The 17,318-nt window shown below is 31.1% G+C and overlaps 2 protein-coding genes and 1 pseudogene across 30 annotated transcripts in view; all 3 read right to left on the bottom strand.

Annotated features, from left to right (window-relative positions):
- LOC123220594 (putative disease resistance protein RGA3) overlaps positions 1–17,318 on the bottom strand; it is a 215,099-nt gene that overhangs the window by 130,497 nt on the left and 67,284 nt on the right. The gene's annotated exons all lie outside the window — the stretch shown is intronic.
- On the bottom strand, positions 3,633–8,132 carry LOC123220645 (mitogen-activated protein kinase homolog D5-like). Its single transcript, XM_044643204.1, has 3 exons — positions 7,867–8,132; positions 7,048–7,177; positions 3,633–4,425 (listed from the first exon to the last, which is right to left on the bottom strand). Exons 1-3 carry the CDS (start codon positions 8,088–8,090, stop codon positions 4,279–4,281), a joined length of 501 nt encoding a protein of 166 aa, XP_044499139.1. The 5' UTR covers positions 8,091–8,132; the 3' UTR covers positions 3,633–4,278.
- LOC123220668 lies at positions 10,099–14,376 on the bottom strand (annotated as a pseudogene).

Raw genomic sequence — 17,318 nt, forward strand, 5'->3', positions numbered from 1 at the left:
TCAATATTTAAACAAAACATAAATATAAACAACTAAGAAGCTCGAACGACCATCAACAGTGTGCACAAATATGCAAAATTAGAAGTCAAAGACTTCTCTTCTCAAAAGATACCATGGCAAATCAACCTTCTCCCATGTTTCATAATAAAAGATATCTCATCTACAAAAGCCTCCTACCCACCAGTAATTCCACTCCATAAACTAACCCTTGAGTGCTTCTAACAAAACTATAAGTCCAATCTCTTCCGCCTACACTATATTTTTAAACACATAGTTCCTAAAAATGCTCTCTCTCAAGAACAAATCTCCATAACCACTTACCAAAAGAATCCAACCAGCTAAATACTTCTCTCAAATTGATGGCTTTCAAAAGTTCACCAAATTCCTATACAATTAGCTATATGTACATATGATCATCCAAATACTATCGTTTCATTTTTTATTAAAAAAAATTAACCACAAATACTATCAATTTCACATCTTAAGCAAATAAAAATATAAGCACATTTCCATGTGGCATACAAAACAGCTGACCAACTCAACTACACAAGCTTTAGAATATTGTAATGTTGAAACAAAAACAAGTCCACTGGCATTTGACTCCATAACAGAAAAATAAAATCAAAATATCGTTTATCCAATATGTTGCTTCTTATAACTGAAGCCACCAAAAAAAATTTAAAAAAAAGGAATCAGCAATTATCACTCTGACATTTTCATGATCTATGTGTCGAAGCAACTTGATCTCACGAAGAGTCCTCTTTGCATCAATCTTATAATCAAATGCACTTGCTATCTTCTTTATTGCTACATGCTCATTTGTCTCCGAATTCAACGCTGAACTAATAAACAGCCAATAGAAATTACTCAATACATTTCCCAACGAAAAGAAAAAAGAAAAGGAAACACTCCAAACAACCTCATTACATATAAAACTCAAATCCATAAAGAACCAGAAAACATGCCATCCACAAACAGAACTACATGCACACTCAATCACTTAAAACAACCTAGCTTTCACCGAAAGGTTTGCAATTCCAACTAGCAGCACTCCTTTACCCACTTTACAAATTCAATCTTCATATTGCTCATTTCTCTTCAAAGAAATGGCTACAAATTCCTATAAACAGAAGTGTAACTTCCATCGAACTACTTGTTTCTAAAAGCTAATACACAAAAAAAAATCAATTTTGATAATTTTTTACCTTTTAAAATAATCTCTTTCTTCTTCTTAGCTTATATTGAAGAAAATAGCCACACTTTTAACTTATCTTTAACATGTAACAGCTCCAAATACCTTAATAAAAAATCTACACCCACCAACATAAAAATATAAAATTCCACTACATAATAAAAACCCCACAACACAACCTTCACAAACCATCGAAATCCACATAAAACTCACATTCATAAATCAAAACACATCGGAACAAAAAAACCCCAGGTGCTAAAAAAAGACTCTTTAACAACACTGAGACGGACTGAGACAAGTGAGTCAGTGCGAGAGTACCAAACGATGCCGTATGCGCCCTTCCCGATGGGCAGAATAGGCGGCTTATACTTCGCCGTCACTTCAAACATGTTCCCAAATATGTTGTACTGAATAAATCATCCCCTATGGCTCAACGTAGCAGGGATGTTCTCGATCCCCGCCGCCTGAGCAGCCGCCAGTGGCTGCTGATGGTCCGACGGCGCCTCTGCCATCTCCGTGTCTGCATGCTGGGCCGCAGCACCTCCTCCTCCCTCCATTTCGACGTCGCTATTGTTTTTTCTTTTTGTTTTCGTTCATGTGAATTTTTTGTTTTTCGGGTAAGCAGAGATCCATGGACTATGGCTACAAGTGGGAGTCGATTCAAATTAAAGTTGAATAAGAGTCAGCTCCAAGCTTGATTCGAATTCAGAATGATTACTTTAAAGCTCAACTTATTTAAATATCACTGAATGAAGATACAAAAAGTTGGGTTAATTCTTTTCAATTTTCAGATGATTTCTTATTTAGGAATTTTAAACAAAATTATATTGAGATTGTCTATTTTTATTTTTATTTTTATTTTAAAATTATTTAAATATATAATAATTATATATCAATTGATCAATATTTGTATTTTTTTTTTTGTTAGCAAAAAATTTTAGAATAAAATTATTTATATACCCTCTATCTCTTGATATTAATATAGAACCCATAATTTTGCCTTTCCTACCAAATTTCCTCTAAGCATGTATAGTTAGATGTAATTGTAACTATACAAGTAAATTTTAAAATTAATATATACGAAAAGGGGTTCAGGAAATTTCCCTGTAGATAGCATAAAATCACCTCATCAAACTTAAGCTATGATTAAATATTACATTTATAATTATAGTATAAGAGTGCAATTATATATGTAAACATTTTTTAGTAATTTATTTATACAAATTAATCTGATAATATATGATTAAATAATATGATTATTTATTTTCTTCTCATTTTAAAATCATTTAATCATATGTTATTACATTAATTTATATGGATAAGTTGTTTAAGAGTAAAATTACAAAGTATCTAAACATGTTATGTTAAACCAGTTCTAGAAAGAGCAATGCTTAGTACCCAATGATGATGTGCTAATATGTGATTAAGTGTTATTTTATTTTTAATTTAAAATCATAAAATCAATATAATGACACATTACCATTTATACCTAATTTGGTTCTCATTTTTAATCCACATAATTTTATTGTTCTAGAAATTGGAAGGGAAACCTATGTAAAAAGGTATTATAGTCATTATACAAAAGTTGAAAAGAATATTAAAAAAATAGTATAGTCAATTTTAACATTTTATATCAGAATAATTAACATTTTAATACTAATGAATCAATCTCTAATATTAAGAAAATTCTACATAGTTATTTAAAAATCAATCTCTAATTTAATTTGAAATAGTCCGATGAAATTTTCATATAAAAATTAAAATAAAAAAAATTAAGGGTGTTTGTTTATTGAATCGAATCAACAAAATGGTTTGAAGAGGGTTTTCCAACCCTAGTGAATTTTCTCTTGCAGCTACTCTTTATTATAAAGTTATTATCAACCATGTGTCATATAATCTATATATAAGGGGTTTGGAAAGGTTCAACAAAAATATGCCATATATATATATGAGTTGCAAAAGTGAATATTTTCACCCATGTTACAGCTTTGTTGAGTTATTAAGCTCTCTAAACATATCATGCATGTTTCATTTACTTTAAAGAAATTTTCAATTTTCTTTTGATAAGGTGACTATTAGGGTCTATGCTTACAATTCCTATAAGATCAGACACCAAATGCAAAACAATCAAGAGGAGGAAGGATTACTTTGGACAATAAACACACATGACAGCAAAGGAGTGGAGCAGATATCAATTTCACAGCAGCAAGGACCACCAAATTTGGAGAGGGAACGTGGCAATCTTTAAGAAGGCTCGACTGTAATGAAGATAAAAGGAGAAGGGAAGGATCCAAAAAGAATTTAGTGTAGAAAACTGTTGAGAAGGAAGAAGAGGAATTCCAGTCTCTTGAAAGCTAGAGGATTACTCTGTTTGTTTAAGTCTTTGGTGTTTCTTGAATCTATGTTAATTCCAATGCAAATAACTGCAGGATGGATCAACTGAGCTTTTATTGTAATTCTGGAAAATCTTTTCAATACAACTATCAGTTTACAAATATTGTCATGATATTTAAGTACATTTATCATTCAATACAACAGTATTAATACGTAAATTCCAGATTTCTTTTCCAGTACTAGTCCAGTAACAGGAGTGCAACAGCAAGGAAGAGCCAACGCAGCACCACATCTTCAGCATCTATTTCATCCCTAAACACATTAAAATCTCAAGCAAACATCATGATACCACTAACCCAGCAGCAGTGAAGAGCAGCTTTAAAACAGAACTCCAGGTCTGTAACACCCTGCCACTGCATTTTTTGACATGGTGACATGATGAAGCCCCAAATCCGTGAAGCAATGATCTAGTGGTTTGTGGCATTAACCGTTTTTAGATTTTCTCCAAGTCACTAGCTGTTTCGTGTTAGTGAACTTAAATTTTTTGAGGTTTTTTTTTTTTGGCTTTCTTTAATCCTGTTGAAAAGACATAAGTTTTGTTATCATCACAAAGATCTTAATATTTACAAAAATTTTTATCCATTTGGAAATGTCTTACTACTTTCAGAACTGATCACATGCTGCTTCAGTAGATTTCCTTTGCTTACATTGCTGCCCTGCCAGCTTCACATTCCTCTTATCATACAATAAGTTTATGATGCCATAGCAGCATGATGAGGCCTAAGATTGTAAAGCAAATGATCTAATAGTTTATTCTTCAAAATTCTTAATATTTTCTCCATTTCTATAGCCGTGTTGCTGTTTGTGTACTTAACTTTCAAACTCTGCAACCAGATCACCTACAAAACCAAGAAGAATAAAACATAAAATTGACACAACTGTAGAAATATATGAAACAAATGATACAAAAGTACAATTGCGACTTACAAATTTCTAAAGCAATGTAATGTTCTTTAATCTCATCCATTTTTTTCAGGAGATTTCTTGTCCTATCTTCCCTTTTCTTTATTTCAACAAGTTATTCAGTAAAAAAGGACAATTGCTAATATTTGTGTTACAAATAGGCAAACCAATAGAAAATAATGTGACTCTAAGAGCAATCCAATTAAGAACTTACTTAAGGGATGTGAGACTATTTAGTTAATTTGGTAAGGACTAGAACTTATTAGATCTAGCAAGCCTTTTTCGGTAAATTATTTTGGCAGAATACCTCCTGATCTCCAAAGTTTGTGAAATGTGATATAGCAGATTTTTACTCTCACAATTTCTATAGAAAATACATGAACTTGTCATTATTCCAAAGATCTAAAAAATGTACAAGAATTTAGTATCAAAGTTAGGAAATGTCTCACCACCATGGAAAGTTATTGATGACAAGCTAATGCAAAAATGTCATAAGCTGAACTTCTTACGTGAATCTTGATATAATAAATGGATGACTGATACGAACCTTAGGAGAACCACACCTCAAAAGCTAGCTATTGAGATGGGAGAGCCCAAGACTATATAAACCCTACACTAGTTGTCCATACTTTCTAATGTGAGATCCAAGTCTCATACCTTGCACTTGAGATCCTAACATACCACCACGCTCCGCAGCCCCAAAGCCCAAGCAGGCTGGCTGTGCGCTAGCTCCCTACTAGCCTCGGGCGAACACTGCAATGTCGGCATCACCAACAGCGCTGCACGATTGCAACTGGGAGACATGATGATGGCTCTGATACCAAATGATACGAACCTTAGGAAAACCACACCTTAAAAGCTAGTTATTGAGATGGGAGAGCCCAAGACCATATAAACTCCACACTAGTTGTCCATACTTTCCAATGTGGGATCCATGTCTCATACCTTGCACTTGAGATCCTAACAATGACTTTCTCCTTCACTAGCCATTTTATTCTGGTCCACTGTGAAGTCCACATCAAGCAAGAAAGAGCTAATAAAAAACAACTAGCCTATCTATTTACTCAAAAACATTTCCTATCCAACTACTAAAAGAATTGTTCAATATTCTATGAAGGAGAAAATTTAAAATCATATATGTCAATATGCCATATGCCTAAAAAAGCAAATGACCAAACTTTTTCCCATTAATAGTGCACGAATAGCACTAGACAAGAATGATCCAAGGTAGTGATGCATGGAGGAAAAACTTTTTTGAAAAAAAAGAGGAAAAGAAAAAGGAGATTGAAACTCTTGGTCATAAGCCCAAATTTAAGACCTTCTATATTGATAAAATAGCTCCTAAGAAGCAAGTGAAACCCTTACAAACAAATTTAGCACTAATACATCCTCCATATTCACCAATCTAATCCATAATTTCCAAGGGATACTAAAAATGTCTACCATGATCTCAAATTCTATGTTCAATGCCTCTTAGAATTCAAGGATTTTATTATAGCAAAACTTGAGCAAAACCTTGTAGCAACTGCAAGACCCTTTTAAGCCATAGCATGGTAATCTGCTTCCATAATGGATCTAGCAATCACATTCTGCTTCTGACTAATACAACAGTGTAAGATTAACACCCATGAAGGTACAATATTGCACTGATATAGAACATCAGTCAATGTAACAACCAACCCAATCACATGTAACTTACCTATCACAATGAGAGAGTTCAAGATGCCACAACCCTCTTTATATTTTGCACACTTTCAAACATAAGTTCAACCCTAATCAGCACTCAATAATTATACAGTAGTACATGATCATTCCCATTTCCGCAAACAATACATAAATATAAACAACTAAGAAGCTCTATCGACCATCAACAAGGAGCACAAATATGCAATATTAGCCGTCAAAGACTTCTCTTCTCAAAAGATACCATAGCAAATAAATCTTCTCCCATCTTTAATCATAAAAGATATCTCATCTACAAAAGCCTCCTACCCACCAGTAATGCTCCTCCATAAATTAAACTTGGAGTGCTTTTAACAAAACTAAATGTTCAATCTCTTCTGCCCACACAATGTTTTTAATCACATAGTTCCTAACAATTAACAGATCTCCATGACCACTTAACAACATAATCCAACCAGTTAAATACTTTTTCCAAAATTGATGGCTAACAGAAGTTCAATAAATTCCTGTACAATTAGCTATATGTACATGTGATCATGCAAATATTATCTTTCATTTTTAATAAGAAAAAGAACCACAAATATTATCAATTTCACATATTGGGAAAATAAAAATATAAGCACATGTCCATGCAACCTACAAAACAGCTAGCCATCTCAACTACAGAAGCTTTGCAATATTGTAATCTTAAAACAAAAACAAGTTGACTGGCATTTAACTTCTTAACAGAAAAATGAAATCAAAATACCATTCATCCAATATGTTGCTTCTTATAAGTGAAGCCACAAAATATATATATATATATATATATATATATATATATATATATATATATATATATATATATGATATATCAGCAATTATCACTCACTTACGTTTTCATGATCCATGTGTCGAATCAACTTGATCTCATGAAGAGTCCTCTTTGCATCAATCTTATTATCGAATGCATTTGCTATCTTCTTTATTGCCACATGCTCATTTGTCTCCGAATTCAACGCCGAACTAATAAACACCCAATAGAAATTACTCAATACATTTCCCAATGAAAAGAAAAAAGACAAGGAAAACACTCCAAAGTCCCTCATCACATATAAAACTCAGAAAACATACCATCCATAAACAAAAATAAATGCACGCAGACACACTAAAGACAGCCCTTTCACCAAAATATTATCCATTCTAACTAGCTGAACTCCTTGACCTACTCTACAAATTCAATCTTCATAGCCTTTTTCATTTCTCTTTGACGAAATGGCCACAAATTCCCCTACACAGAAGAGTAACTTCCATCAAACTACTTACCCAAAAAAAAAAAAAAATTCCATCAAACTACTTGTTTTAAAAAGCTGCTACATAAAAGTTCAGTTTTGATAACATTTTACCTTTTAAAAATATTTTTTTTTCTTCATCTTAGCTTATATTGAAGCAAATAGCCACACATTTAACTTATCTTCAAGATGTAACAGCTCCAAATACCTTAATAAAAAATCTACACCCAGCAACATGAAAATATAAGATTTCACTACCAAATAAAAACTCCACAACACAACCTTCACAAATCATCAAAATCCACATAAAACTCACACACATGAATCAAAACACATCCAAACAAAACAAATCCATGCGCTAGAACAAAGACTCTTTTAACAACACTGAGACTGACTGAGACAAGTGAGTCAGTGAGAGAGTACCAAACGATGCCATATGCGCCCTTCCCGATGGGCATAATATGCGGCCTATACTTCGCCGTCACTTCAAATATGTTCCCAAATATGTTGTACTGAATAAATCGTCCCCCATGACTCAACGTGGGCGGGATGTTCTCGATCCCCGCCGCCGGTGGCTGTTGAGGGTCTGATGGCGCCTCTTCCATCCCCGTGTCTGCCTGCTGGGCCGCGGCACCTCCTCCCTCCATTTCGACGTTGTTTTTGTTTTCGTTTATGCGTATTTTGTGTTTTTTCGGGTCAGGGGAGATGTATGGCTATCACGTTTATGTTAAATAGTAATTAATGCTCCTAGAACAAAACGCTGCGTTTTGTCCCTCTCCTCCTTGTTGTGAGCCATGCCTACAAATAGGAGATTAAACAAAGACTAACTCAAATTTATAAGGGTAATATTATGTGTATATAATTTTAATATATAGATAATGTATTATTATATGATAGATATTATTTTATTTTTAATTTAAAATTATTTAATTATTTATCTATTTAAATTATATACTAAAAGTATATACTATTCTTTTATTAAATTTAAAATAATTAGATCAAATTTAATTTATTTGAACTAATAAAAATAAAAGATTTATTAAAAAAATAAAAAGATTCAATGATGTCAATTTCAAATTTGATAAACTAAAATTTTTTTAATTCAAATTTAGTTTATTCAAATCAAACTACAAAGTTAAATGAGTAAATTTAATTCGAATCTACTCATACTAACAGAGATAAGTTGAGAGAGTTTTTATGAATGCATGGATATCACATTTTTCATTTATTAATTAAAATTTATATTAAATAACAATAATTTACCAAATAAATTATTTTTTAAACTTTTACTTATATAATTATTTGAGATTTTATAAGAAAAAAATTATATCCAGCACATTAAATTTCGAGAATATATTCATAGAATTGAAAATAAAGTGAATGAAGTATCAAATTAATTAGGGTTTTTTTCTCAACCAATAATAAAATTTATCCGAAATATTGAAACAATAGGAATAAACTTGTTAATATGTCATTAAAATTTACAATATGATAAATTAATAAATATTTATATAATTATTCATTCAATTTAGTATAGTTTAAAAAATCAAATCGGATTGTTTCGTCCAACAAAGTAAATCATCAACCGCTAACTAAACCTATCAGATGATATATAAAATTGAGTTTGATTTGGTCAATATAAAAATTTGATTTTTTTTTTTTTTACAAAAGCTTAAATCAAAACCTTATTTATCATATTTGAATATATACCATTAAGCTAAGATTATTTTAATGTTAAATTATATATTTAATTATAAATTATACAAAAATATTTTAATATTATTTTTTAATAATTAACCGGTCTGATCACCAATTTAATTATCAATTGGACCAGATCACCCCCTTCACTAGATCGATATCTAATTTAATTTTAAAAACATTACTAGAAACTTGGAATTATTATTTTTTTTGTGAAAGGTATCATATTTTATTTTATTTTATTGTAAAATCTATACTTTTAGATTTTCTTATAAAAAGAATCGAATTTTTAAATTTTCTCGTAAAGTAAATCAAATTTTTAGTATTTTTAATTGAGGATATTAAACAAATACAATTAACATTGTATCTTTTGTTTTGTTTTGAAAATAATATTATTAGTTTGATACTTTTAGGAAATAATAAAAATTTAATCCCTGAAATAATATTGAAAGTTTTGTCCCTCTAATAAAAAATTTGACCCCTTCGATTAAAAAATTTGATAAATAGATATATCTCAACATTATTATTGTAAATAATTTTTATTATTTAAATAATACTTAAAAAGGATTATTGTTAGAGGTGAATGCGATGAGAATTGACTCAATTTCAACTTGGAGTTCGCATCAAGTTTAATTAGAGATTGTTTTAATTTTCATAAATAAATTGAGTTCAAACTAATTCAAATATTTAAGTTCAAATGAATAAAATCAAATTCAAAGTTAAATTGCATCAGAACCAAGTTTGAACTTGAATTTTACAAATCAAATTAAAGAAAATTCAACTTGTCCTTTTATAGATTTGAGTCAATATCAAATTAACTCTTGTTCGAACTCAATTTAAATGAAATTTAATCTTTTTTATTGTTATCAGCCCTAGTACTATTCAAGTATAATATAGGGAGCCTTTACACAGAACATTATTGACTTTGAAATCTTAACAGCTCACACAAAATCATTATTCACAAACTTCTTTTTATTTAAAGCATCCAATTTTGGAATAGATTTATTCTTTATGAAAATACTTCTATCCAATTTGTGTGTTTGACTTCACGAGTGAAGATACAATGGTTATTATAACACCTTTAGATAAATCTCATATCAATAAACTACGAGAGAGATATTTGGTATATGAACATTCCACATCACTCCGGAAGAATATCATGAGCCAACAAGACACCTCAAATGCACTATAAATGTAAACATTCGGTCTCTTGTCATCCAATATTGAAGGAAAGACCTGAAGAGTACAGCAAAATATTATCTGGGTTATGGAAACTGAATCAAGATGTTACCATTTAAAGGTAAAAGAAAGGTTGGCCAGAATACCAGTGATCTTGAACCCCATTCAGAGTTTTTGTCTCACAATGCTTTCAAGTACCAGTACCCTTTGATTGCAAAAAATTTTACACCGTTGGAACAAGAATTTGGTCATGCATACCTGAACACAAATAACAATTGAGATATAGCAACGATTTTAACCATTGTCTCAAAGTTGAATAGGTAAAGTTAAACATGAACATAAGACTTCAAGAGTCGACAAAACCTGGAAATTATGGTTGATATCAACTGATATTTACTACTGACAAGCAAGTTCAGAAACATGGTGACTAAGACTGTACTTACCTTGATAAGATTTTACCATATGAATGCTGGTAACACGTATGATGGATACGCATCATATTTTGATGAAAGAGTTTGGACAGAAGATAAATCTGCAACTTCTCTGAAACTGCTTAGTCCAAGTTCATTTGCATGGATTCCTCCAGTGGTAAATACGGACTGGATTCCAGCTACATTGGATCCCTCAATATCATGGTGAAGGGAATCGCCCACAGCAACGGAGTCGCTAGCATCAACACCAACCATGTTCATTGCTGATTCATATATTATCTGATGAAATATTAGAAATGTGTAAAAGCAAAGTCAACTGCACACATGGGATGATATCCATAAAAAAATAAAAATAACTGAACAATTTTACTGATTAGAACAAGACTCAACGATCGAGTGACCTTATCAGGCTTGCCCATCCATCTCACTTCACCTCCAAGCTTTTCATATTTGGATGCCAAAGTACCTATAGAGGTCGACCAAATTTACATCTCACATAGTAGAACAACAAAATTCTAGACTCTGCAATTTATATATAGAGAAATTCTGGGTCCTATGCAAAAGGCCAGAATGTGAACAAAATCACCGGTAAATGTATACAAAATCTGAGAACAGAGTCCGAGCTGCCATCACAGAGCAATGTATTTTCCTTTCACAATGTTGTGGCATACTTAGGAGAATGGAATTTACCAGGCATAACACGCAGAGCCCTAGCCTCTACAGTCACATAATCTGGATTGGCTACAATCATTGGAATTTTCTTAGCTGCACAAAGTGCCAATATTTTTTCGAGATCCTCAAGATTAGTAGGACATGCCTCTCTAGAAGGGAGCCCCAAAGTTCAGTACCATGGGCCAAAATAAACTCAGCTTCTTCCACATTCTCTACAACTTGAAGGTCAAGCCTCTACAGTAAGAAATGCTTAAGATACATATAAGTCTATCGAATTGACTATTAAGTGGTTATACAAAAATCTCAGCAACCCAAAAGTCAGAAATCATGCTCATTTTGAATAAACTAAATAAAATAGGAGAGTCCTTATTACAATGCTACAATGATTATTTATCATGATATATGAGTAGAGCATCTAGATATGTTTAGACACTAAAAATTTGAAGCACATTCTGGACAACTAGGTTGCAGCTTTACCCATTTCCCAAAGGGAATGTTTTTATTTTGCTCTCAGGAGTGAGAGTTTCAAGCCTCTCATGACTGTAAATTAAAACAAGCTGAAAATGGTTCATTCTTGAGACAAGGATTTCTGGTAAGAACCTTTTCTTAACATTAATGCTTCTCGGTTTTCTTTAAATTTTTAGGTAACTTACATCAATCAAACAAGAAAGAGAGAATCCTAGGTAGTTACATGTTATTGGATTTAATTGAAGCGCCAAGAGAATTAGAAGAAACAAATAGCTATTGAACTTTAATACTCAGAATACCTCAAGGGATATAGCACCCCGATCACTCCAAGTCATGTGAATGCAAGACCTTCCAAGTGCTGCAAACCAAGCATCATCTCTGCTATTTATAGTATAATATATGGAAAAAAATGAGATGTACTATACAACTCTAAACAATGTATAAAAAACAAACAAGACATATGACTGGAAAACAATACGCCGATATAACACTTTAGTGAGAAATGAAAAAAATAACAATCAAGAACACATAAGGACAACAAGATAAGAGAGCAGAATCTATGTGAAAAGTTGAGAGAAGAAAAATGGTCTTTCGATAAGCATCGGTCATGGAATAGATGAATCGCTGACTATAGTTTTACCATTAAAAAATAACAGGTCAATTGAACCACTAGGGAGACTGATTTAAAGTACATGTTAAGACAAATGAAATGAATACAATGAATTAAGAGTTGACACAAAAACAATATACATGTTGAAAGAATATAGGGTCGTATAAACTAAGAGCAAACATTGAATTCAGAACAAGAGTTAAACAGTATAGAATATTAATTCATTTTGAGAGTAAATGATTTGTAATTCTTTAATCTTAGAAGATGCAACACCCAACCTTTGCAAGTATTGATGTGTTAATTCTCCACTTGTGATAGCTCTAGTAAAGAGAGAAGTATCAAATCCAAGGCTCTTTATTTTTTCCATCATGGTTGAAGCATGCCTTGAAGAGTTACTTATGATCACCATTTTTGCACCAGTGGTTGCTATCTTTTCTACTGTCACACAAAAAGAGAAATTCAAAAACAATACACTATCATATCATTTATATAGTCAATATATCTAGCCCAAAAATCTTAAGCTAAACGTTACAAGGACTGATATATAAAATGAATTGACATTCCCCATCACATACTCATCCAAAGCTTATTACCAAAAATACAAACAGATACAAATAAGTTCTATCACTATCACCACCTAACAAAACACAAACCAAGAATTTAAGTTGTCAAACTATTATCAGTATCCACACAAAATATAATTATATATACAAGTTCTACTACAAATTGATGTGAAATAACATGTTTGGCTTAAAAATAAAGCTTAAAAAGTTCGATGTGCCACTACTGCATGATTGCTCATCTGCGTGAATGAACAAGTTTGTACAAAAAGTTTATAAGTAGCATTACTCTTCACCATCCATAGTGCCAAAAATACAAACATCAGGATCAAAATAATTCATAAAAACTAATGTTATGTGATGTGATGCGATTGGATGAAGCATAACAATGAAGCTAATACACTTTGATATGTCATTACTGCATGATCATCACATCTATTTAGTAGCACTACTCTTTCTAATACCGATATCAGCCAAAAACAAGAACACTCAAATGCTAAAACTCACATATGGATACATATGTGTAGAAATTGAACCAGGATAAGGTTGTTTGCCATCATGAAGGACCCCAAATTGATCCAAGAACCACGCCTGCACAAACAACACAAGTACGCACACACCAGTGAAAAACAATGATATTTACATCAATTACTCAATACAACAACTTTTTCAAAAATTGTATCCAACACCCTCTGAAAGTTGGCTAATTCTAACTACATTCTTCAGTTAAAAACCAAAGCTTGCCTCTTGAAATTTATCAGAAACTTCTCAAAACTTATAACTGAAAAGTTTAAGCAAACATTTTATCAAACATTTCACACAAAAAATTAAGAAAAAAATTTGCGTAAACTATTACATCCATTCGTTTGAAACAAAAATATTTAAAAATTTCCCCAAGAAATTGAATTGGCGAAGTGGGTTTACCTTGAAACGACACGTTTCTGCAAGGTGGCGAAGCCCATTGAGGCTTTTTAAGAGGGGGATGTCAGTAGATTGAAGAGAGCATTTTGCCATCATTTTCGTTTCAGAAAATGAAAACGTTTTGATTGCCTTTGAAATTTCAGCTTTTTCCTTCCGTTTCTGTAATTGGGTTTCGAACTCTGAACTGATCCTCCGACTGCAGTTCAGCCTCCAGCAGCCAGAACCAGAGGGTCAAGCAAGAGACGAGTGAAACAAGGTGGGGTTTGAAGGGAATTATAACTTTGAGGTCTTTTTTTTAAATAATTAATTTCAAAATAACTTTCAAGAATTTTTTGGAAACATATTCGATTTGATTTGAGGTTTAGCGCGGATTGAAGTTATACTGTTTAACTCGAATTTCGTTGAGCTAATATACAATATAATATCATAGAAGAGCAACCAACATAATAAATAATATTATCAAAGAGATAAACAATATAATCAACAAAATAAAAAATATAATCGAACAAAGATATAAAAAGTTATTAAAATAGAGTTCGAACTCGAAAATAATATATGCTTAAACTTTTCATTCAATAAGGGTTGATGTTTATGCAAATTTAAGATGATTTCTTTTTTAGAAAGTTTAAACAAAAGTATATTCAGGTAAGGTTTAGATTGAAATAAGCTTTTCAACAACTTCAATTGTATAAGGTTTAACTCATTTTCTATTTTTATTTCTTATTTAAAAATTATTCAATTATAAAATAATTATATGTCAATTAACCAATGTCTCTATTTTTTTCATTATACATGAATTTTAAAATACAATTAATTACTTTTATACCCACTTACGTTTAATATAGAATCCATAATTTTCCCTTTTCCACCAAATTTCCTCTAAGCAGTTTAGATATACCCGCAATTATAAAAGTACATTTTAATGCCAATATATATTAAAAGGGGGTTTAGAAAATTTTCCTGTAGATGGTACAAAATCATGCCGTCAAACTTGAGTTACATCAAGAATTATAGTACATGAGTGCAATTATATATACAAATAATTTTGGCCAAATGGCTATTTTTCATCTAAGGTTTGGTGTAAACTCAATTTTTTATTTGGTAATTTTTAAAAATATAAATATTTATTTTTCTATTAAATTTCACTATTAATGTCAGAAGTAAAATCGTTATTAAATAAATTTATCACATTTTTTCTCTAAGTTTAAAAATTAATAATTTCTCTTCACCTTTCTCCCACCCAATGTTCGAAAAAACACTATTTTCCCTTAGGGTTTGCATTTTTCTCTTATCGCTTCTCGGATGATTAGAATTGGCCAACCTCCACCCTTTCATCTCCTGAACAAAGATGAATCATTGGCCAACAATTCGTTGATCCGTATGTCACACAAATTGTGTTAATTGATCTATGCGTCGACCAAAACACAAATTAGTCGGATGAAGAGTTTAAGCCTTTGTTCGACTAATTTGTGCATCGCACAGATCCTTGTGGATAAATCATCGATCAACCTCTTGTCAGCCAACGATTCATCTTTGTTCAAGAGATGGGAGGGAGGAGGTTGGTCGGCTCCTAACATTGGAGAAGCGGTAAGGGAAAATGCAAAACGTAGTGGAAAAATAGTGATTTTTCAAACTTTAGGTGAGGGAAAGGTGGGGGGAAAATTGTTAGTTTTTAAACCTAAGGGAAATGTGTGATGAATTTATAATTTTTTAAATATTTTTATTAAATAACGATTTTACTTCTGACAATAATAACTAAATTTAACATAAAAGTAAATATTTGGATTTTTAAAAATTACCAGATAGAAATTGAGTTTGCACCAAACCTTGGGTGGGAAATAGTCATTTGGCCCAATATTTTTTTACTAACTTATTTTATATTAATTAATGTGGTAACATATGATTGGATAATGTGATTATTTAGTTTTCTTCTCATTTTAAAATTATATAATTATATGTTGTTACATCAATTTATATAAATAAATTGTTTAGATCAAGAGTGTTACAAGTATCTAAACATACTATGATGAATGAATTCTAGAAAGAGCAATGCTTAGTACCCCATGGTGATGTGTTAATATATAATTTAATGTTATTTTATCTTTAATTTAAAATTATAAAATTATATAATGACACATTATTATTATACCTAATTTGTTTCTCATTTCAAGTATCCATAATTTTCTTGTTCTAAGCATTGGGAGGGAGGATTATGTAAAAGGGTATTATAGTCATTACACCAAAGTTAAATAGAATATTAAAAAATAGTATGGTTAATTTTAATTGACGCCATAATTATAAATAATAACTTATGTATATGCCCTGCCAATTATCGGTAGGGATGTTAAAAGCTTTGGTTTCCCCTTCTCAGCCATTACAAAATTTCAATATCTTGTAAAGTTTGTGACGAATTTTTAATAAATTTAAAAATAATTTATTTATTGGTTAAGTCACATTTGTTTGTATTTATATCAAATATATTATCATTTAAAGTTTACTTATTTTTCGTTTTAAATTAATTTAATTAAGAAAATTAGTGAAACTGAAAATTACTAAAATAAAAATACAATTAATTAAGATTATTGAGTGATAGGGACATAATTATAATATTAGTTATAAAATCTGGTTCAAAATTAGGTAATTGAATTTTTGGTTACCTAATCCGATAATTTTGATTCGATTACAAATCAGTTAATACATAAATCGATTTGGTTTCAAATCTAAATTTTGACCAAATCAAAAATTTAGTTTAATTTACAAATTTGATTAACCAATTTTGTACATCTCTAATTACTGGTAAAATATAACTAAACCAAAAGAGTGATTGTAAAGCATAAAAACAAGAAGAAAATTAAGAAAATGGATGACTTGAAGTCAATTTAAGCTTTCCTTCTTGTTGTTGATTTGACCATCAACTTTGTTTCGCTCATCAAAAATCGTCGAAGCTCTTAAATTTATGGTTAAAAAACCCGAATACAGTTGGGTCATCATGTATGTCAAAAGTTGTCTTTTGATGATGAATTGGAATAGCATAAAATATTATAAAACTGATTAAGGAGGTTTTTTATGTAGCTTATATCTTGGGCAGAATCAACGAAGTGATTTGGAGAGGTTCTTCCAGTACTAGCAAATCTTCTTTTTGCGGTTGCCCTCTCCATTGGATGATAGTCACTATCAAAACGCAGATGATTTTCTTTAAAATTATGGCATCAAAACGAGTCTCTGCATATTGGGTCCACAAGAAGGCAGGCAGAAAGTTCCTCAGCCAGGTATCTTTGTATTTGGGTTATCAATTGTTAGGCACACGATTCACTGCATGCTCTACCAAGGCTAAAA

This window comes from Mangifera indica, chromosome 7 (genome assembly GCF_011075055.1).
Source record: "Mangifera indica cultivar Alphonso chromosome 7, CATAS_Mindica_2.1, whole genome shotgun sequence".
NCBI lineage: Eukaryota > Viridiplantae > Streptophyta > Magnoliopsida > Sapindales > Anacardiaceae > Mangifera > Mangifera indica.

Bases quoted from the DNA above. Each gene is read 5' to 3' on its own strand.
- LOC123220645 (XM_044643204.1), bottom strand. From the start codon at position 8,090: ATGGAGGGAGGAGGTGCCGCGGCCCAGCAGGCAGACACGGGGATGGAA. The intron at 7,178-7,866 runs GTACTCTCTCAC...GGTGTTTATTAG, and splicing joins GGCGCATATGGCATCGTTTG to TTCGGCGTTGAATTCGGAGA. The intron at 4,426-7,047 runs GTAAGTGAGTGA...TTGGTTTTGTAG, and splicing joins GACACATGGATCATGAAAAC to GTGATCTGGTTGCAGAGTTT.